The sequence below is a fragment of the Meriones unguiculatus genome, chromosome 3, assembly GCF_030254825.1.
Source record: "Meriones unguiculatus strain TT.TT164.6M chromosome 3, Bangor_MerUng_6.1, whole genome shotgun sequence".
Classification (NCBI taxonomy): Eukaryota; Metazoa; Chordata; class Mammalia; order Rodentia; family Muridae; genus Meriones; species Meriones unguiculatus.
Genome location: NC_083351.1, coordinates 30,817,413 through 30,838,629, shown reverse-complemented (window position 1 = coordinate 30,838,629; position 21,217 = coordinate 30,817,413). Strand labels below are relative to the sequence as shown.

Below are 21,217 nucleotides of genomic sequence, written 5' to 3'. Positions count from 1 at the left end.
GCAAGAGCGGTACAAAGACTCAAGTCCAGCCACCATCTGTCTAGGGGCAGAATGTCACTTTGAGCTGAGCTGGGCTGCAGCCACTGCTGGAATGGACTGTGTTTTGGGGGGGAGCAAAGACTCTGAGGCTGTGGAGAGTCCCCAGAGCTGCGCAGAGACGGAGACATGCTGGTGAGGGGGCTGAGAAGCAGGAAGGGGAGTGAGGGGAACTTGTGATGTGACTGGGCAGAGGTGGGGGCTGGTGGGCCATCCAGAACATCCAGCACCCTGCCACAAGGGCGGGGCTTAGGCAGTGCTCTGGGTCAGTGCTTCCTGCCACAAGGGCGGGGCTTAGGCAGTGCTCTGGGTCAGTGCTTCCTTTCCTCAGAAGTCTAGTCTTTGCTCTTGGGATGAACTCCCCCACCCTGGACCCACCATCAAATGCAGACACACCCATACCGCTGCTCAGCACCTTTATTTCTTCTGAGTACAAGCAGAGAGTGGGGGTCGCTAAACAGGGTGTTAGTAGCATGCTTGCTGCTTTTGGGGGAGAATCAGAAGTGGGGTTTGAAGAGCAGCAGAGTGGGGAGTGCATATGTGGGAGGAAGGATATGAAGGGTAGCCGTGAGAGCAGCTGCCAAGAATGGGGATCCCTGTTGTCCTCAGCCCATGGTCCCTGGATCTTTTCTTTTTTCTCTTTTTAAATTAAAAGACTTTCTTGAGACAGTCTGGGTCGGAAGTAAGACGGGCTCAAAGTCATAGGTGGAAGCAGTTTGCTCCGGCCAGCAGAGCCAGGTTCCGGGGGGGTCAGCTCAGGCCTCCTCCGCTGTGGCGTCAATGCCCGCATAGGTAAAGTTCTCAAACAGTGACATGTTCACGTAGGCCTGTGGAAAGAGCAGTTTCAGTGGAGCAGAAGCAGGCAGATCTCTGTGAGCTAAAGGCCAGCCTGGCTGACAAAATAGGCTACAAGCAAGCCAAAAAGCTACATAGTGAGAGACTGTAAAAAAAAAAAAAGAAAAAAAAGAAAAAATCACTTATTCATCTATTCATCATTCACAAGGCTGCTGTTGATGATTCAATCATTTGTATATAAGATTATTTGATCCTTTCTTTCCCTTCCCTCCCTTTTTCTTTTCTCCCCTCCCCTCCCTTTGGCTTCTTCTTTCCCCTCCTACTCTCCATCACTTCCTTCTCTTCCCTTCCCTGTTTTTCTTTGTTTTTGACAGGGTTTCCCTGTATAACAGAAGCTCTTCGTCCTGGATCGCCAGCTGTAGACCAGGCTGGCCTTGAACTCAGATATCCAAGCTTCTGCCTCCCAAGTGTTAGGATTAAAGGCATGTGCTACCACCGCCAAGCTAAGAAAATCATTTTCATGTTTTCCCATTTTGCTGTATTTCTTCTATTCATCTATTCTGCTCATCTATTCACACGGTTATTTGATTCAGATATCGTTTGTTCATATGATTAATGCATCACCAATTCTGCTTATTTATTGAGCCCTTCCTCTGTCATTCATTCACCCACTCCTCCATTTTGGGTGACCATTCATGCCTTTTCCCTGGCTTTCAACCAGGTGAGGAGAGGGGTCCCAGGAGAGAATGGGTTGATGGCTTGGAGGAAGACAGACAAGCAGCCTGGCATTTAGGGGAGGGATTTGCTGTTGACAATGAAGAGTCATTGGGCGAGTCTAGAGTCTAAGCCCTGCATGGGCTGCGTTCTAAGCCCAGCGCCCTGTGATGACGGCCCCAGCTGAGGGAGTTTGGGTAACAGTGTGGTGGGGGGTGGGAGACCCAGTGGCCTAATCTGTGGCAACGATGAGATGTTAGCCTCCTGTGAGCTTAGAGGGTACCCATCCCCCCCTTGTCCAGCCTCTTACCTTCCTGGCCTCCAGCATGCGGCCCAACTGTAGCGCGATCTGGGCAAAGGGGGGCCGCTCATAGGGGCGATCCCGCCAGCACTGCCTCATCAGCTCGTACCTGTGGGTGCGGGTAGGGGTGCCGTGAGGTGCGGGGCTGACTGGGGAGCAGGTCACACCTTCAAGGCCAAGGCCACTCATCTCAGTTCCCAGAGCTCGAGGGGAAGTGAACTCACACTTCATCATCACAGTTTCGAGGCTGCTCCATGCGGTAGCCCTGAGGCAGCTTCTCGTAGAGCTCAGCACAGGTCATGCCACAGTAGGGCGTGCCTCCTGCGGGGGCGGGGGGTACAAGGCTCCCTCAGCCCACACAGGAAGGGCCCCACAGGAAGGTGGGAGAACAGGGGGTGGGCTTACCAAGGCTCACTATCTCCCAGAGGAGTACCCCAAAGGACCAGCTGAAATGAGAAGGATGCACTTTGTTACTTTGTGGGAGACACTGACTTTAATCTCTGCCAACCAAGCTGTGCAGCTACCCCCAGATCCCGAGTGTGTCTCCTCTGCTACTGTCCCCATTCTACTGACGCTCTTTCATAGCTCTGGTCCCCCACACTCAACTAATTATAGTAACATTTTGTGTACTTCTCCCTCCTTCGTGTGTGTGTGTGTGTGTGTGTGTGTGTGTGTACTTTATAGGTGGACATTGGGTTTCTTTATAACTATTCATCTCCACCTTAGGTTAGGTTTTGGACAATTTTTCTCACTGAACCTGGACTCGCTGATTCTGATAGACTGGCTAGAAAGACCGGGCAATCCTCCTGTCTCTGCCTTCTTAGTGCTGGGACTACACGTGTGTGCTGCATGCAGTCCCCCTTCCTTCCTTCCATCCGTCCTTCCTTCCTTCTGTCCTTTTTTTCTTCCTTCTTTCCTCCCTCCCTCCCTTCTTCCTTTCCTTCCTTCCTTCTGTCCTTCCTTCCTTTTGTCCGTCCTTTCTTCCTCCCTTCCTTCCTGCCTTCCTTCCTTCCCTCCCTCCCTCCCTCCTTCCTTCCTGCCTTTCTTCTGTCCCTCCCTCTCCCCCTCCCTCCCTCCCTCCCTCCCTTCCTCTGTCCCTCCCTCCCTCCTTCCTTCCTCATGTGAGCGCTGGGATCTGAACTCGTGTCCTCACACTTGCACAGCAGGCTCTTGCTCAGCTCCCCAGTCCTTACAACTAACATTATAAGAAGTTCTTTCGTTCATTCTCTTTTAAAGATTTTTAGATTTGGCTTTGGGAATGAAGTTTCTGCGTGTGTGTGTGTGTGTGTGTGTGTGTGTGTGTGTATGCACAACATGTACACCCCTGGGGCTCTTAGATGTCAAGAGGGCATTGGACCCCCTGTTGTGAGCTGTCACAAGGTCCTAGGAACCAAATCCAGTTCCTCTGGGAATGCATCCATTGCTCCTAACTGTGGAACCATCTCCCCAGTCCCTCATTGAGAACATTTTAACTGACATTTTTATTGAGCACTTGTTACGTTTCGATCACTGATTAACTTAACATTCATGTCAGTTACCTAACACTCAGCAGCTCTGGGATTCAGGCTTTACTACTCCCATTTTACAGATGAAAACACTGAGGTCTGGAAGGTTAGCTTTTGTCCACAGTCACACAGCTAAGAGCAGGGATCCAGACCCTGGCTTTAAAGCTCACGTTCTTCAATGCGTCTTGCATGGTAAGAGGCTCTGTGCAGCTGCATGTCAGGCCTAAGGCCAGGCAGGGAGTTCTAACGTGGAGGGGACTCTAGAAACAGGAAGTAGCTGATGGTCAGTTGGTAAGCTCAGGTCAGTCTGGAGGGCTCAGGGCTGAGACAGAGCATATTGGGAGACAGGGCTGACTGACATGGACATACCTGGAGATAAGGAAGTATTCTAAGATGGTCATGGTGTGTGTGTGTGTGTGTGTGTGTGTGTATGTATTCCCAGGATCCACTGTCACTGTGGATCCTACCAGGACATTGCTGAGGTGCATCTAGGCTGTGCCTGAGTGTGTGGGGGTAGAGGGGCAAGCACTTTGCCTCTTCCCACCACTCCCCACACTCACACGTCACTCTTGGTGGTGTAGACACTGTAGTTGAGGGACTCAATGGCCATCCAACGCACAGGGAGACGGCCCTGTGAAGGAAAGGGTCAGAGGGCCAGGATGGAAGACAGGGCTTTCTGAGGGGCCGTGGGGCAGGTTTGGGCATGGGCCAAGTGGAGAAGCCCGAAAGAGACTTGCCATCGTCTTCTTCACATACACCTCCTCGCCCCGAGAAAGGCCAAAGTCTGCGATCTTGGAGGCCAGGTTCTCCCCAACCAGCACATTCCGAGCAGCCAGGTCCCTGTGAATGAACTGTGGACAACGTCAGAGGTCAGGGAGAGAGGGGTGAGGGGCCTGGAGCCTGGGGCAGTGGGAGCCCCTGCGTCTCCCCACCCTTGTAGACCTCAGCTTTGGATCTGCTGACAAGGGTCTGAGAACAGTCAGTACTAGCTCCCCCCCAGTCTTTTCTCTGACTTAGATCACAATCAAGTTTAGGCAGCCTCCCTTTTTCCGGGATGGGGCGATTGATTTGCTGCCTTCTTCTCCTTCCCCTCCTCTTCTCCTTTTCTTCTTTTCCTCTTCTCGCACCCTCCTCCCCTCATCTCTGTCTCAGCTGCTCTGGTAGTTATTATGTAGCCCAGGTTGGCCTTGAATTCTTGATCTTTTTACCTCTGTCTCCTAAGATCTGGGATCACAGGCATCTGCCACTACCCCATCTTACCTTTCTTCTTTCAATGTCCTCTGCCCCCCTCCCCCACTATCTTGTCCCCTCTCCCTTGCTGATGAAAGTCCTTCAGTGACCTCCATGTTCCGGGTCCTCCCCTTAGCCATTCCCCCTCCTCAGACACATCTCCTTATCAGCTTCTCCCCCGTGCTCCTCCCCCTCCAAGGACTCAAAAGTTTGCTGCCTGTAAGATGCCTCCCCTACCCAATCAGAGCCTGCTGAGCTGGTCTGTGTGGTGGCCTCCCCTCCTCCTACCGTCGCCCACCTCACTCACTCCCACACACCTGCTTCTCACTCAGGTACTGCATGCCATTGGCTGCATCGCTGGCAAAGCGCAGCAGCTGCCGGGAGCTGAGGGTGGAGGCTGTTCCGTGCTCTCGGGCAAAGGCTGGATCGGTCTCCAGGACCCTGCTCTTTCTCAGGAAATCTAGCAGGTTTCCATAGGGGGCATATTCTATAGCGATGTACAAGTAACCTGGGGATAAGGAGGCACATGGTGATGGTTTATCTGCAGGCCACATGTTAGGAGCAGTCCCTGGTGGTAAGAGCCAGGCTGCAGCATGCGGGAGAATCCTGTGATGAGCAGGGCACCCAGGGATCCCCACACGCCGCTTAAGTGACACAGGTGTTAGCTGATGACAGAGGTTTGGAAGGAATAGGAACTGAACTCGGGGCTCACCTCGGTTTTCACAGGCCCCCAAGAGGTTGATAATATTGGGGTGGTGTCCTAGCTTGCACAGAACTTCTAGTTCGCCTGCAAAGTCGCGATGGTCGTTTTCAGAAGCGTACTCTGCATAAAGAAGTCAGTGTCAACTTTAGTCCTGGGTAACTCTGGGAGGGGTCAGCTGCTGGTGGGAACTAGGCAAGGCTAGTGTTCATGGGAGAAAGGGAGAGCAAGAAGCTGAGGTCTGCAGTCACGGACCCTTTAGCATCTTGATGGCTGCGTTCATCTTGAGCCCGTCCTTCTTGATCATGGCCCGAATGACTTGGCCGAAGTTCCCCTCCCCGATGAGGTCCTCAAATGTGATGTCCTCCCACTCCAACACAGGGTAACTCAAGGGCTCGGGCTGCGGCTTTGGCCGCCGGGTCAACGTCAAGGTCCCCGAGCTGAACTGCAGGATTGTCTCTTCGCCCTTCGTGGGGTGGGGTGAACAGGCAGCCAGTCCACACAAGAGATGTGGGGGCAAGCAGAGGAGCAGAGAGGCAGACAGAGAGAGGGTCCAGTGGTTAGACGGATGGACAGAGCCAGGCAGAGGGCAGGCACCCAGGGGCTTAGCCTGGGCCACACCTACAGAGACAGACGTTGCACAGAATCACAGGTGACAGGCACAAGTGGGTTTCAGGTGGACAGGTGTCTAAGAAAACAAATGCAGAGGCATCAGCCTGGGGGTCTGGGGATTGGGGTTTGCTGCAAGGTGGAACCAGGGCTCATGGGTAAGTTGCCAAATCATGGGTAAGCCAACGGACCAAAAATATTCTAATTTTTTTTTATATTCTAATATTTAAACAGAGGATCAAAATGAGACATGATGGGAAAAGGTAAGCTTCCCATTATTGCGGGCTTTGAATTTCTTGAGTGTCTGTTACACGCTAAGCCCCTAGCTGTTGGGAGCAGGTGGACAGATTTTCTTCTTCACAGTAGCAGAAGGAGCAGAGATGATCCCTGTCCCTCTACTTGGTGTCCAGACACAGCTCTAAGCCCAGGCCAGGACTCCAGGACCATAACAAAGAGGAGTGCCCAGCTCCCCCTACTGAGAGCTGTGCTGGGCGGGGGGCTGATGGCCGGGAAAGGCAGCAACTGAGCAGGAGTGAGGAACTGCAGCGTGAGAACCTGGAAAACATCTGGGTGGCCCTCTCAGTGGACTTCCTAAGTGAGCTGATGACCCGCTTGATGGGCGAGTGCCGGGGACACAGGTCACATGGGTTCGTAGGGAGCATGTATATCAGAATACACAGGTATGTTCTGGGGCTGTATCATATGCAGACACGTCCATTCAGAGACCCGCATACACACGAGGGCATGAAGGTAGGCCGGCACAGGGACACATACATGGGTTGCATGTCTGTACCGCTAAATATTGATGCTTGTGATGATTCCGTGAAGGACATGGCCACACACTGCTGCCTTTTGAGGGGAACAGGTAAGCACAGGTGAACAAAGGAGGCCCCGGAGCTTTTAAGAATACAGGTTTGGGCTGGGTGTGGTGGTGCACTCCTTCAACCCTGGCACTCTGGGGGCACAGGCAGGACATCTCTGTGAGTTTGTGGCCAGCCTAGTCTACACAGAGAGACTCTGTCTCAAAAAAGAAAAAAAAAAGAAAAAAAAAAAGAAAGAATAAAAGAGTGGAGGCTGGAATGAGAGCTCACAGCAAGTAGGATTCAGGACACGGCCCACAGACGCATACAGGTAAAGGCTGGCTCCCAAGTAGAAGAGGGCCTGTGAGGACAGAGGCCAGCATGGGCCATATGAGCACGTGACTCAGGCTGACGGTACCCCCAGGGGGTGGTTAAGTGAAGAACATAGTTCCAAATGGCGTTGTCCAAGCTTGGGCTAAGACCTGGTGAAGTATGGGCGAACTGACTTCTTTTTAACGGAGAATGCTAATTATCCAACCATTCATGTAAACGGCTCAAGAGCTGAGTTTAGGTGTTTTTTTTTTTTTAAGTTCTATTTTGTACCCTAGAGGACCACTTAATGTAGCTGTAAACCTGTGGCCCGAACAGGAGTACGCACACACATATGTACCTGCATGTATGTGCGTACAAACACACACAATAGGCACGACCATGTACCCAGTGGGTACGGGACACTGACCGATCCTGACTGGTAGGTGAAGGTACGTCTTCGATGTAGGCAGCTTCTTCGGATACAAACCAGGGCTAAAAGGGCAGCCAGGATGGTGAGGCAGGTGGCAGAGACGGAGCCCACCACAGCCAGGACCAGCTGCTGATCCAGGCCCTCTTCAGCCGCCCTGCTCTCTTGGACTGGGCCCTCGCTCTGCAGCCCTAGACACAGTGAGGGACGGACTGTGGGGATGGTTTGGATCAGGGAGCCCAGAGACCTCCAAAGGAGGGGAGGGTGGACATTTTGATAGCATGCTATGGGGGGAGGGGCTTCATGGATGACTAGAATTCAGGGGTCGGGGAAGCCACTAGAATCCCGAGGTAGAAGAGTTGGGCTTGTATCTCTTGTTAAGAAGGCTTGGGCTGCCTTAGCTCCAAGGCTGGGGTCAAGGTGGAGGCGCACATGCGCAGTACAGTCCTGGGGACCTAGGGCTCCTGCGGGCCCCATTCTCTCACCATTGCCCAGAGTGGCCTCTTCTACGGTGTTGCTCCAGTCGCCAAGACCCTGAACACTGGCCCGCACACGGAAGAGGTAGCGTGTGCTGGCGTTGAGGCCACGGACGATGGTGCTTGTCTCCTCAGGCCTGTCTACATCCATCCACTGTGGGTCTCCTGAGCCCCCGGCCACCTGAATCTCCACAATGTACTTGGATATGGGCCCAGATGGAGCCTCGGGATGCTGCCATGTGAGCTGGATCTCAGAGTCCGAGAGGGCCTGGGCACGGAGGTGCCGGGGAGCTGGAGGCCCTGAAGGCGGGGGCGGTTGAGAAGGGGAAGGAATGGAGAGAGCAGTTATATGACAGCTGCAGTCTCTCCAGCGTGTATTCTGCTTTGTGGAGGCCGTGTGCTACCTCCCCCTTCTTTCACCCCGGCTGGACTCATCTCCATCCCTCAAGTGACCTCCACCTCCAAGCTGCTCCTTCCTTTGCTCACCTTGCAGCCTGTGTTCTTGGAAGCTTATGCGCCCTGAGTCCCCCAGGGCCCAGTTCCTCACACAAATCATAATCTCCCATGTCCTCACTACATGCTCCTGGTGACCCGTGTCCTCCTGGTATCTTCTATCTTCCCCCATGCATCCTGGGTCCTCTCCATGTCTACCCAGTCTCTTGTGACCTCCCCTTATCCCTAGCCCATAGTTCCCACAGAGGGCCTACCGCTGGGGGGCAGAAGCACGTGAGCTGGGGGCGAGGCAGGGCCCAGGAGGGTGCAGTGATACAGCCGCACATCCAGCTGGTAGTGGGTGCCAGGCGTGAGTCCAGTCAGGAGGGCTGTGCGGGCCTGGGGGGATGAGATGTTCTCCCGCCTCTCCTGTCCCCGGGCCCCATCCCACAGGCGCAGCAGGAAGCCATCACCAGAAAGTGGCACGGAGGGTAGGGACCAGCTCACTCGAAGCCTGTCAGGACCCTCCACGTGCCAGCCTTCTAGCCACGGCTGCACCAAAGGCTCTGTGGCCAGAAATTAGGAGGGGTCAGCATCGAACAGGTGCTTGGGACTAAATGGGACAATAATCCTCAGTGGGCAGGGCTGGGACAGCCTCCAGTGGGAAAGGCAGGGGCCTTTGGGGGTGGACCAGGACATATTCTGAGTGGGCATGGCAGTAAGCCCTGGGGGAACAGGAAGGGATGTATCTTGGCTTCTCACCAGGACAGTCAGTAGTCATGAGGGTAGAAGGGCCCCAGGCTCCCTCTCCTCCTTCCCCTGGCCGGCTCAGCTGCACACGGACACTGTATCCTGTCTTTGGCTTCAGGTTCATTAACGTCACATTCTCACTGGGGTCCACTGAGGGTGAGGTGTGCCACACACATCGCTTGGTCCCAAACACATCCTGAAGCCACCACCTCCCCCTGAGGCCCCCTTCTTTTTGTACCATTCCCTTACTCCATCCTGTTTCCGCCCTATCCCCTCACCATTATGCAACGCTGCCCCACTCACCCACAATGGCAGACCAGTCAATCGTGCTGTCCTGGGGCCGGTAGTGCAGGCGGACAGAGGAGATGGGTCCATCTCCACCAAAGGAGACCAACGGGGAGACCACAAGCTGACGGCTCTGCTTGGCCAGGAGCCGAGGAGCAGTCAGAGGCACTGGGGGTACTAGCAAACAAACAAACAAACAAACAAACAAACAACCTGGGGTGAGTCAGGGTCCACGAAGAGGGGAGCTTTCTGGGCTTGGACAGTGAATACCTCCAGATCTTAGCTTGGACCTGGAAATTATCGAGTTTGGTGGGAGGAGACCAAGTTCAGCAGACGACTAGGATGGCCATGGTTCAGGGAAGGTAGTTCTGGTCACAGGCACTTGCCTGTAAGGACACAGGTATCTCAGAAGACGCTGGGCAATAGTGTGACCTGGCCAGACGGAGGTTGGGAAACAGCTCTCTGTCCGTACAGTGTCAGGTAGAGAGGGAAGCTGCAACTCAAGGCAGATGACCACTTAGGTTTCACATCTCCCTCTCCCTTCCCCATTCATTCATCTGTTTTGTTTCATCTGCTCCACACTTTATGCTTCTTTAGGCATAACTGCTAAATCTCACGGCTCTTGTGTCATGAGTGAAGAAATCAAGGCTAAGAGACCTTGAACAACTTAAACAACCTAAAGACACACAGCCAAGAGAGTTTGAACTAGGTCTGTCTGCCCAGGCTACCTCAAATAAATCGGTTCTACCCTAAAATAGTACTTGTATTTCTGCTGGCTTCTTCCACAGTTGCCGCCCCTATCTCGGCCTCAGCTTTTCTCTCCAGATTATTGCATTAATGACTAAAGGCGCCTTGGCTTCTTCTAAGAAAAGACCAGGCTGATTTTCCTGGAAAGCATAAAGGAAAGAAAGAAGAGTGGGAGGAAGGGAGGGAGAAAGAGAGGCCAATGAGTGTGGAAGATACAGGATGGTGAGGTGAGATGTCAGATGACAGCGCTGTGTCAGGGGCAGGGGCAGATCTGGGGGGATGAGGGTCCAGTTTGGCTCCTAAGGGGTCCCCAGTGTTGGTGGCTCATGCAGGGGTCAGAGTCTGGGAAAAGTGGCTGCTATGTCATGAGCATCAACTTCCAAGCTGGGACAGGACCTTCACAGAAGACACCCCCTTCTGGAGGTCCACCATGCAGGGCTGGCATCAAGAGAGGGGTCCTGACTGTAGAACACACGTGATGTAGCCAGAGAAGGGTCGGCATCTTGGCACTAGATGTCATTTTAAATAACAACAATTGTCCTCTATATGGAGCATGCCTCCTGTCAGCCATTGTGACAACTACACAAACACATCATCTAGTCCTTCTAGCGGCCTGGCCCTAAGGGCACTAATATCCTCCTTTTACACAGTGAGAACCTGAAATTCCATAACTTGCTTAAGGTGAGAGAAATGAGTGCTTGGAATCCAAGTTGAGTGGGAATCCAAGTTGAATGGAGGGCTGGGTCCAAAGCTCCGACAAAAGAATGAGATAAAAGTAGATGGGACAGTGATGGTGAGGGATTGGGAAGCAGAACCTAGCAATGAAAGAGAGAAGGAAGGAGAAAAGAGGGGAGGGAGAAGAGAGATAAAACAAGACAGTATGGGGAGCAGGAGGAGAGGAGAGCCTGGGGCACCGGGCTGCTCAGGCTTATGGTGGTGATGTGCAAAGATGCCCAGTCCACGGGGAGGGTACTCCATGCTCTGCTCTGAGAGCTTGGTAGTTCTCTCATTCACCCAACAGACTCCTGTGTACGAGTCCCTTTTGAAGAGCCAAATGGGTTTGCCTGTTCGCTATTTCTGTGCGTCCATGCGTGGCGAATCAGATAAAGGAGCAGCATCTCAGAGGTGGAGTTAAAGGGACAGTGGGTGCAGTGGTGAGTGGCGCATGCATAGACAGGAGGCCAGGTGAGGCTGGAAGACGCCTCCAGTTTCTGAACCATAGGATGTCTTTTCCCAGCTGTTCCAGCTTTGACACCGATTGGCCTTCAGCCTTCTTTCCCTGGGGTGAAGCTTTGCCCTTCGAAGCCACCACCTTTCCAGCTAGGATCCCCAGCCCGAGCAGCAGCAGGTAGGGCCTACTCCGAGTACCAGCCATCCCCCAAAACCTTAGAACGCCACTAACCTTTGACATTGACCTTGAAGCGCCGGCTATCTTGACCACCAGACGTTGATACACGGCATTCCCAGAACCCGCTGTCCCCAAGAGTCAAACGGGGCACCTCAAACTCAGCTGTGGTCCTGTCGGGCTCCACAATGGCCTTGGTAGACTAAGAGAGAGGCAAGAGAAGGAGACAGTGAACAGAGAGCCTATGCTCCGTGACACAGATGTGAGTCGGTACTGACTATCGCTGGGACACAGACCTCGTGACATCTCCTCACCAGTTACCTACCCTCCCCCTACCAGTCATGCCCAGGCCAGTGGGCGGAGCCTACAACAAGTTCTGAGGGGGCTAGGCACCCAAGGAATGAACTGTCAAGCCGGTAAGATGGGGGGAACAGACAGTAGGTTGGGGCCACCAGGGCTGACCAGGAGCATGGTGCCATCTGGCTTGTGGAGCTCCATGCTGCCTCGAACTGGGAAGGGGTTCCCGGCAGCTGCGCAGTTGATCCGGGGCATTGTCCCTAAGTTGAACTCCAGCTCTGAGGCCACATTGAGGATCTGGGGGATCCGATCTAGAAACAGGGAGAGGACACCCATCCTGAAAAACCCTGGGGCAGCCATGTGGCCACCAAAATGCCCCCCTGCCCTATGCTCTGCCTCTCAGTGAAGGTCCCATTGTCTGTCCTGCCACTTAAAACGGAAACCAGCAAGGCCACCTGCATGGTCGTTCAGGCCCTGGTGCGCCACATCCAGGCAGGTGTAGGGTTCATCTCCTCCCTCTCTCCCGTCACATTTCCTAGGATGTTCTAAGACAGAGTCAGGGGCCTCACCACATTCCCCGCCCAAACAGCCAAATAGCTCAGGCTGAATTTAGCTGAATTTCCCTCCCCCTCATTCTCTCTCTCTTTCTCTCTCTGTTTCTCTTTGTCTCATGCTATAGCCTAGGCTGGCCTAAAACTCACTTTGTAGCACAGGCTGGCTCTGAACTCAGACAACTCTCCTGTGTCAGCCTCCCGAGTGCTAAGATTAGGTATGAACCATTAAGCCTATCAACTCCTTCTTTTTTGTCCCTTGGCTTCTGGACTCCACCCACAGTTCTTCCTCACATACAAGTCTGACCATCACACACCCTTCAACAATTTCTACTCAGCTCCTCACCTTTGAGTAGCAGCCCTTGGCCTATATTCAAAGGCCCCCTCACTTGACCCCTTCTGACCCCTCCCTTAGTCCCCTACTCCATTGCCTCAGCACATAAGCAGGGTCTCAACTCCCTGGACGTTCTCCACATTCTTCCCCAATCATCTCTCTTGTGTCTTCCGCGTTCCCTTTCAGATCTTGACTCCTCCCAGAAGACCCCCACACTGATCACGGTCTCCTCTAGATCCCGTGCACCCGAGGCTGCCAGCCTTCACAGTGTAGGCGCTGGGATGGTGAGAACATCCACCACGTCTGAGCTCCCCAAGGCAAGGACTTGGGCATCACCAACGAAAGGAAGGGCAGAGAGTTGTGTTTAATGGAAGGTCGTCTGTCTTGAGGGGTCCCAATGGCGCGTACCTGACTTCTCGCAGTGTACTCCATGCCACCCTGAGGGGCAGACACAGCCGCTGAATCGGTCACAAGTGCCACCATTTTGACACTGGCACTGGAGGCGACAGTCAGCCCCAAAGTGACCAGGGGCACATGCTAGGAATAGAAGAGGTTTACAAGGTTACAAAGCATAGGTCAGGCCCAGCACAGTACACACGGGGCGTGAGCTATGCAGTGTTGTGGATGTGAACGTGTTTCTGTTTTGACTCCAGGTGTAGGATAGGGAACTGATTCAGACTGTCCACAGCAGCAAAGTATTTGCCTCATGCCCGCTCCTAGAGGAGCTCTTTCACAGCTCAAGATGGTTTAATCCTGAGGACTCTGAGCGGGAATAAAGGCCAGAGCCCAGAGAATGCTGTGAGGGCTCTGAGAAAGAAGGAGGCTGCTGGTGGTCCTCCCTGCTGCTCCCAATTGCTGTTGATGCAGTTGGGTAAGAAGTTGGAGATATCCTAAGATGAGGATTGGGATTGCCCTAAGGAACCCGATGACCCTAGCCAGCAGGAAGTAGCTAAAGAAAGACTATGCCCAGTCTCCCCACTAACCTTTTTCTCCTACCTGGTGTTGGGATGTTGGAAGGAATTGGGGTAGAGAAAGGAGGAAGGAAGATTAAGAAACTAAAATAACATAGAGATGCAGCAGGCTGGTGTGGAGATGGGGGCACTTGTCGGGGGATTGGAGGGTTTGGTGTTCAGGTCAGGGTCAGAGTAAAGGGCCTGGTACACTTATGACCATAGGAGGTGGCTTAGCTTTGTCCATACCTTCCTGGCACTGGCTTCCCCTCCAGCCAGATCCACAGGAACAGCCATAGGGATCCGGGAGGCAGAAGGTGAGACCCCGACAGCCTCCTGTGCCCGGGCACTGTTCCTGGCAGCTCTGCCCAAAACGACCCTCCCTGCAGGCTGAAAACAAGGTGTGTGGCATCTGGACTCTGTCGGGCCTCATCGGCTAAGCTTTATCCCCCATGGCTTCAGAATCTTCTCCCAGCCAGGCACCCTCTCCTGCCTAGGTCCTGGCTTTCCTACTTACCCTGCTCACAGCGGGTACCCGTGAATCCCGGGGGACACACGCATTCACCATCATGGTCATGACAGACACCTCCGTGCAGGCAGCCTGGGCAATCCTTGACACACCCCGGCCCCCAGCGTCCAGCCCCACAGCCTGAAGGAAAGTGGTTTTAGTAGCTGGCCTTCATCCACCTGTCCACAGCTGCCGAAGACCAGGGTAGCCCTGGGGTCCTCATGGATCCTGAGACCCAATGGAAGAACACAGGGGGTTCACAATCTCCCACACCACCGTTGGCCTCAGCCTTCTGCCCCTCACCTCGAACAATGAGCCGAAAGAAGGCGCTGCCCAGGGGACTGGCTTCTAGGTAGGTGGCACTGTAGATGCCACTTGATGGTGGCTGCACGTTTGGGAGCTGCAGTTGAAACCGCCCATCGTGGGCCTCGTGCCAGTCTAGAGTATGGAAGTAGGATCCTGCGGAAGGGGGTGGGTACAATCGGGTCAAGGCCTCACTATCCCATGAAGGGCTGGTGTTACCTCTCTCTGCCCTGGTCACACCAATGTGCTCCGTGCATAGTAATCAGACCTGGAAAAGGTGCCCACGAGATGCTAGTATCCACACCAGGAAGCAGGAGAACCTCCTCTTCATGCTCTCTGAGCTTCCCAATAAACCCAGTCCCTCCTCTTCCTCTCCCTCCTCTTCATTTCACGATCCGGCCCTTTTCTTGCACCTTTTCCAGGAGTTCCCACCTTCCACAGATGGTCCCATCTGCCCATCCTCCACTGGACAGCCATGGGGATGTTCTTACAATAGACTTTTCTGTGCCCCGCACTCTAGTAGGCTCTCAGAGCTCCCCATTGCACCAGGAGGAAATCTACTTCCTTAGCGGTTGTTTTCGCCAGTTCCATCCCTGCTCAGCCCTCCAGCCCCACGGCCCACCACACCCTGCCTGACCCCTAGCATTTTTGAATCCCTAAATGCTTGTTTGCCTTCCAGAAACATCTGGGATTTCACCCCCTCCTGCTTGCTCTTGTCAGCCCTGCCTCCTAGAATGCCCTTTCTTTCTCTGTCTGGCTCTTTTGCCTTTCAGGGCTCTCTCCCAGCCTCCTCACCTACGATCCATACCGCCAGTCGAATGCTCAGCCCCTGCCTGGTTCATTCTGGTCTTTGCTCAGAATTCCAAACTGTAAAGACTTGGGTCTCCCTGCCTGCTTCTACATCTCCCACTGGTTCGAGACAGGGTTTCTCTGTGTAGCCCTGGCTGTCCTGGACTCACTCTGCAGACCAGGCTGGGCTCAAACTCACAGAGATCCACCTGCCTCTGCCTCCCTGAGTTGCTCAGGGTACAGGTGTGCACCATCGAGCCTGGCTTAGGATCTTCCTTCTTAGGAGCCGAGTATCCAAGAGTCAGCCAGCAAATTGTGTGGCTGAGGCAGGCATTTGAGGGGACACTCAAGGAAAAACAAGAGTCCTTCCATGGAGTGGATAAGGACAGGATGGTGGGCAGGCCCAGAGCTGAGACCCATGTATCTGCGTGGACTCCACAAATGTCTGCCTTGGGCATCAAGGGTCAGAGCCGGGTCAGTCTTTGAGAGAGGTTAGACCTCCCTCGGCCTGTGCCGGGCGCACATTACCAGCTGTCTTCTCTCCCACGGGGCCCATACTGCTCTTCTTAGCCAGACCATGTGGCGGCACCTGCTAACTCTCAGGGAGGGTCAGAGAGGAGAGCTTTACATAGTACTCAAGAGTTAGCTGACCACACGTTCCTGGTCCTCTTAGTGCAGTGGGTGGGGAGCTCAGAGCTAGAGATGAGGTGGGGTCAGGTGCACCCCACGGAAGGACCCAGAGGTTGGCCAGAAGGATAACAGGTACATGGGGTGATGGGCTGAGGAGATGGAGGGCAATGGAGGTCCTGGGGCGGGGCTCAGAACCATGGGTCTACCTGTCCAACCAAATGCCCCTCACCATTGTTCTTCCATATCACATCAGTCTGTTTCTCCTTGTGCACACGTGCAGAAAGCACAGCGGTGTCACCCTTGTTCACCGTGTGCGTGACCTTGTCTGGAAACAAGTGCGCTGTCGATGAGAGGTAAGGTCAGTGATTCCAGCACAGCAGCCCTCCTCCCTCTGTCGCTCCACCCCCTGGCCGGCCAGACTCACCCCCGGGGCTGTTGTGCACGTAGAGGACTCGAGTGCGCCGTGTGCCGGCACCTCCCACGCAGGAGAAGACTCCTACCAGATCCGAGGGCTTGGAGAAGCCGCGTAGCGTGACCCGGTGTGAGCCGTTGCGTGCCAGGTGCAGGGGCTGCCCCGGTGGGAAGGTCCGCACGATCCGGTCATCCTTCTCCAGCAGCAGGGGCGGGCCCCAGGCATCGGAGCCCCTCCCCGCTCCCGCCTCACCAGACACGCAAGTCAGGAAAAAACGCTGGGGGTCAGTGATGCGCAGGTTGGCCAGCAGGGTCAAGTCCACAGCTGCACCTGGGACGGGGGCAGCAGTGACTCCATGGTAGACTCTGCCAACTCAGCAGCCCCAGAAACCCGGGACTCCAGCAGTAACTCATATCAACGTCTCACCGTGCCCTCTGAAGACTTCACTTTTTCAAAGCTTTCCACCCATTCCCTTCCCCTTCCAGCATGCTTGCCCTTTGCCCTCAAGCCTCTTCATCCTAAGACATAAACAAAAGCAAGCATCCTCCTCTGGCTCCAGATCAAGGTGGCCCTTGGTGGCAGGGCTCTCACAGGGAATGATCTATGGCTCTGTCTCCTGTCCTTCCTTGGTCAGGTCGCTGCCCTGACTCCTCTCTTGGTGGAGCCGTTTCCACCAAGGCTGTCCCTGAGCCACTATGAGCACCATGGACGTGCAGGTTAGAAGAGTGACCTAGACTGAAGTGTCATGAAGACACCCTCCTTGTTGCTCAAATAACTGACAACTATTTGATTGGCTGGGCCTGAAGGTGGGTGAGGGGCAGAAATGAAGTCACTAGCCCCATCTGACCAGAGGGACACAGACACAGGTGGGTCTAGGTCCTGGCTTGGGAAGCTGGAGGACCACACAGCTATCCCTCCCAGAAGCAGGTGTTGGGGCAGAGGGGGGACACCTAATCAGCATCGGAGAGAAGGAGAGGGGACAGGAGAAGAGAGAGACAGGAGAGGGGCTTTACCAGAGGGGAACAAAACACTGAAGGGCTTTAGAAGCTTAGGCTAGGGTACATGGCTGAGGACGGACAGAAGGAGAAAGGTGAGGGTAGGAAGAGGCCATGCTATGTGCAAACAGCCTGAGTGACGCGCAGAATGAGAGATGGTATAGCATGGGGAGGGAGGCCGCCCAGGGCTACTGCAACTGGAGCATAAAATTTGTAACCCCCAAAGTGCACAGGACCGAGGAGGTAGAGCCTGACTAGCCTCCTCAGGTCTGTGACCCCAGACCTTCCAGGCTGCTCCTTCCCTGTCCCTTCTTTGCCTGCTAACTGTCAAGTAATCAATTAATTTAAATGCCACTTATCGAATCAGTTAATGGTCTTTGACAGTCCACCATAAGCAGAAGAAGTTGGCATTTACTGGCCGCCTTGCAGGCACCAACTGCCCTTTCTCCCTGGCATCCTCATGGCCTCCAGTGACCTTGACAGTCTTTGCTGTAAGAATTATTCTCAGGCTTCCTTGAGCACGTTCATTTACTCCCTTGGTTTTAACTGTCACCCCTGAGTCAGTAGCTCCGTGTGGCCTTTCAGCTCCAAATGCGTTTACATCAGTGTTTCCCAAACCCTCACCTCACCCAAGTTGTCTGACTCAGAGGGCAACACCCATTACCTGAGACACTAACTTCAGAGTCATCTTATGTTCCCACTGTCATAATAATTAATGTTTATTGGATGTCAATTATGCACTGGGCTCTTTAGTGATGTTCTTTTCCTTTCCAGGCCTGACTGTCCTGGGACATGGGTGTTATTATTTCCATTTTATAGGCAGGGAACAAAGACGCAGAACTTGCCCAAGGTCATACAGTTAGAAACTAGCAGAGCCAGGTTGTCCAAGTCTAAAATCCTTACTGCTTAGCTTCCAACCTGGTGCGTATTTCCACATCCCCACCCCACCCCCCGAACCTTGTTGGCCATTCTTGTGTTTCGTGCAACCTTTGTTCAGCCCTTGTCTTTACTTACTTGGACCATTTCAGAAGCCACTGCTTCTTTTCCAAGTCATTCTCCAAAGTGATGCCAACAAGACTCAAAAACACCCTGTGACTCCTTTGCCTACCATGTCCTGTGGCTCCCAGGACCTTCGGGATGAGGCGTCGGACCCCAAGCATCCTTGTGGCTCACACTTGGCCCCTTCCGCTGCTTTTCCTCCAGAGCCCTCTTTCTTATGGGATTCCATGCCGCCCAAGTTTGCACTCTCTATTCTTCTGGTGGCTACCTCTCTTAAGGAACTCCTTCCTGACTGCTCGGCTGAGGGCAGGGTAAACCGGGTCTCTCTCGTCAATGCTCCCCAAGAACTCTTCATGTCTGTTTCTGTCTGGCCCTCCCTCATCCCTGGCCTGTGCTCCCCACTAAACTGTGAACCACTCAAAGACAGCTTCTGACTTCTAGTCTTCTAATCAGCAGACTGAAAGGATCTGTCGCCAACCTTCTCCAAACCCTCTGCACACACAGCCCCATTTAAACAGCACTCGGGAGGCAGAGGCAGGTGGATCTCTGTGAGTCTAAGGCCAGCCTGGTCTACAAAGCAAGTCCAGGACAGTCCAAGGCTACACAGGGAAACCCTGTCTTGAAAAACAAAGCAAAACAATAATAAATAAATAAATAAGTAGCAAATATCCACCTGGGAGGCCAGTATCATTTAATTGTCACTTGATAAATATGGGAGTTTCCAGATTCTCAGATAATGGAATGTCATTGGTGCAAAATAAATGTGTGATTATTATTACTATAATAATTATTATTAATAATTATTTGTTTCTTTATGTAGTCCTGGCTGTCCTGGAATTTGCTGTGTAAATCAGGCTGGCTTCAAACCCTCAGATATCCACTTTGCCTCCTGAGGGCTGGGATTAAAGGTACCATCCCCGGCTGCCCAGTGAATTATTGAATAAGCCCAGTACAGTTACTCCTAAGGTCCAAATTGATGTCTGTTCTCTACCCTTCCCTCACCCCGCCCTCTTTCCCACAGGCAGTGATTTCTAGCACCTGCCTGAGTTTTCCCCACCCTGATCACAGTTTTTGGTGTATCAAAATCATGATAACAATGATGATAGTGATGATGATGATGATGATGGAGTTTCTGTATTTCTCTCCAATTTTTAAGTTATGTTAAAATACACACACACACACACACACACACACACATACATACATACTTACACTAGAATTTACCCTCAGAACCATTCCTATGCATTCAATTCTGCGTTAACAAATACATTCATAACATTGTACAAACATCATCACCCGTTTCCATAGCTCTTTGTGTTTGTTTTTGTTTTTGACATAGGGTCTCACTATGTGTCTATGTGGCTAACGTGGAGTTCACTATGTAGCCCAGGCTACCCTCCCAAGTGCTGGGATTGAAGGAGTGGGCACCACCACACCCAACTCCATATCTCTTTCATCTTGTCAAACTGAAATGCTATTAAACCCATTAAACAATAACTATTTCCCCTCCCCCAACCCATGGTAGCCACCATATTGTGAGTCCCTTTGCTCATGCCATGTTAGGGTTTATTTCGGGGATCTGGGTGTAAGCTCTGGAAGTCAGGGCTCAGGGAAGCGCTCGGGGCAGACTTACCAACAAGAGAGGCCAAGAAGAGAATGGGGAGCAGGAAAGGGGAGTCCCACCAGATCATACTCTGGAGGCTGACCCGGGCCAGCCGAGGCCAGCTGGGCCTGGGGTCAGTGCTGTGGGCCCGAGTGTTCAGCCTGTTCTACTGAGTGCACCTCGGTGCTGAGGAGGAAGAGGAAATGATGGCTGGGGTGGGAGGAGTGGCAGGGGAGAGAGGTGGGAAAGCTTGTCGGCTTCCCAGCCTGTAGTCCGCCCAAGATCAGCCTCTCTCCCACCCCCCCACCCCCATAAGCCATGGGTGTGGCCTGGAAGTCCCTGGGTGGGAACTATTGGGGGGGGTATGACAAGGACAGACCTGGGGATGGCTGGACTGTTTTCTCCCATCCCCTCTGTCCCGTCCATCTGAATTGCTGGAGCACAGGAGACAGGAAAGGGAGGAAGCCAGTGGCTTCCGTCTATTGAGGAGGTTTGTAGGCAGGACATTGTTCTGGGGTCTCTGCTCCTCCCAGCACACACACACACACACACACACACAGAGAGAGAGAGAGAGAGAGAGAGAGAGAGAGAGAGAGAGAGAGAGAGAGGCTCATGTGACTCTTTCACACATGTGCTCCAGAACAACTACTCCTGATTCTATAGAGCAGGTCACAGAAGCACGAGCATGAACACAGACAAAGGGCTTAGGAGCATGAAGACCCTTCTAGCCTATCTTATGCACCCTTCTCATCTTTCGGATGGAGAAAATGGAGTTCTGCAGTGCTTATAGGGAACCCTGAGGCTGGGGCAAGGCTGGGACTTAAAACTTCTGGCCTGGTCGTTGATTTCTCAGACACACCGAAGCACGAAAGCGAACTCACAGGCTCAGGGCTGTGGCATGAATGTTCCTCACCCACAACTGCCCATGAGGCTTCAGCTCATTGCCTGCCTGCAGTTGTTCACCATGTAGCTAGCCATGTCTGTTCCTGGACACTTGGGGAGTAGAAGTCTGTTCAGGAATATGCAGCCACTTTTTCTTGGTTCAAAACCGAGACATAGTTTCATTTAGTGTGGAACTCACTTTACAATCCAGAGTGGCATGAACTCTCTGTGTAGCCCAGGGTGGCCTCGAACTCAAGACCTTCCTACTTCCCCTTCCTGAGACCTGGCATTATAGGCGTGTGTGCACACCATAGCGCATATATGCCAGTCCGTGGACAGTTTGTGGGAGTCACCTCTCTCCTTCTACCTTTTGGTTCCAGGGATCAAATCCAGGTCATCAGGCTTGGTGCCGAGTGCCCTTATCTACTGAGACATCTGTCTCAGCAGCTCATATCTACTCAGGGGCTGACCACACCTGGGAGTAGTCCCTGCCCCTTGGT

The 21,217-nt window shown here is 53.3% G+C and overlaps 1 protein-coding gene across 1 annotated transcript; it reads right to left on the bottom strand.

Annotated features, from left to right (window-relative positions):
* Positions 1-435: 435 nt before the first annotated feature.
* Tie1 (tyrosine kinase with immunoglobulin like and EGF like domains 1) lies at positions 436-20,050 on the bottom strand. Its single transcript, XM_021644554.2, has 23 exons — positions 19,866-20,050; positions 16,251-16,568; positions 16,056-16,166; positions 14,408-14,563; positions 14,114-14,245; positions 13,846-13,986; positions 13,055-13,183; positions 11,927-12,072; positions 11,522-11,666; positions 9,391-9,549; positions 9,100-9,237; positions 8,613-8,903; positions 7,915-8,205; positions 7,430-7,620; positions 5,537-5,747; positions 5,294-5,404; positions 4,899-5,089; positions 4,089-4,202; positions 3,912-3,982; positions 2,252-2,292; positions 2,071-2,167; positions 1,856-1,955; positions 436-863 (listed from the first exon to the last, which is right to left on the bottom strand). Exons 1-23 carry the CDS (start codon positions 19,921-19,923, stop codon positions 792-794), a joined length of 3,414 nt encoding a protein of 1,137 aa, XP_021500229.1. The 5' UTR covers positions 19,924-20,050; the 3' UTR covers positions 436-791.
* Between the last annotated feature and the right edge of the window lie 1,167 nt (positions 20,051-21,217).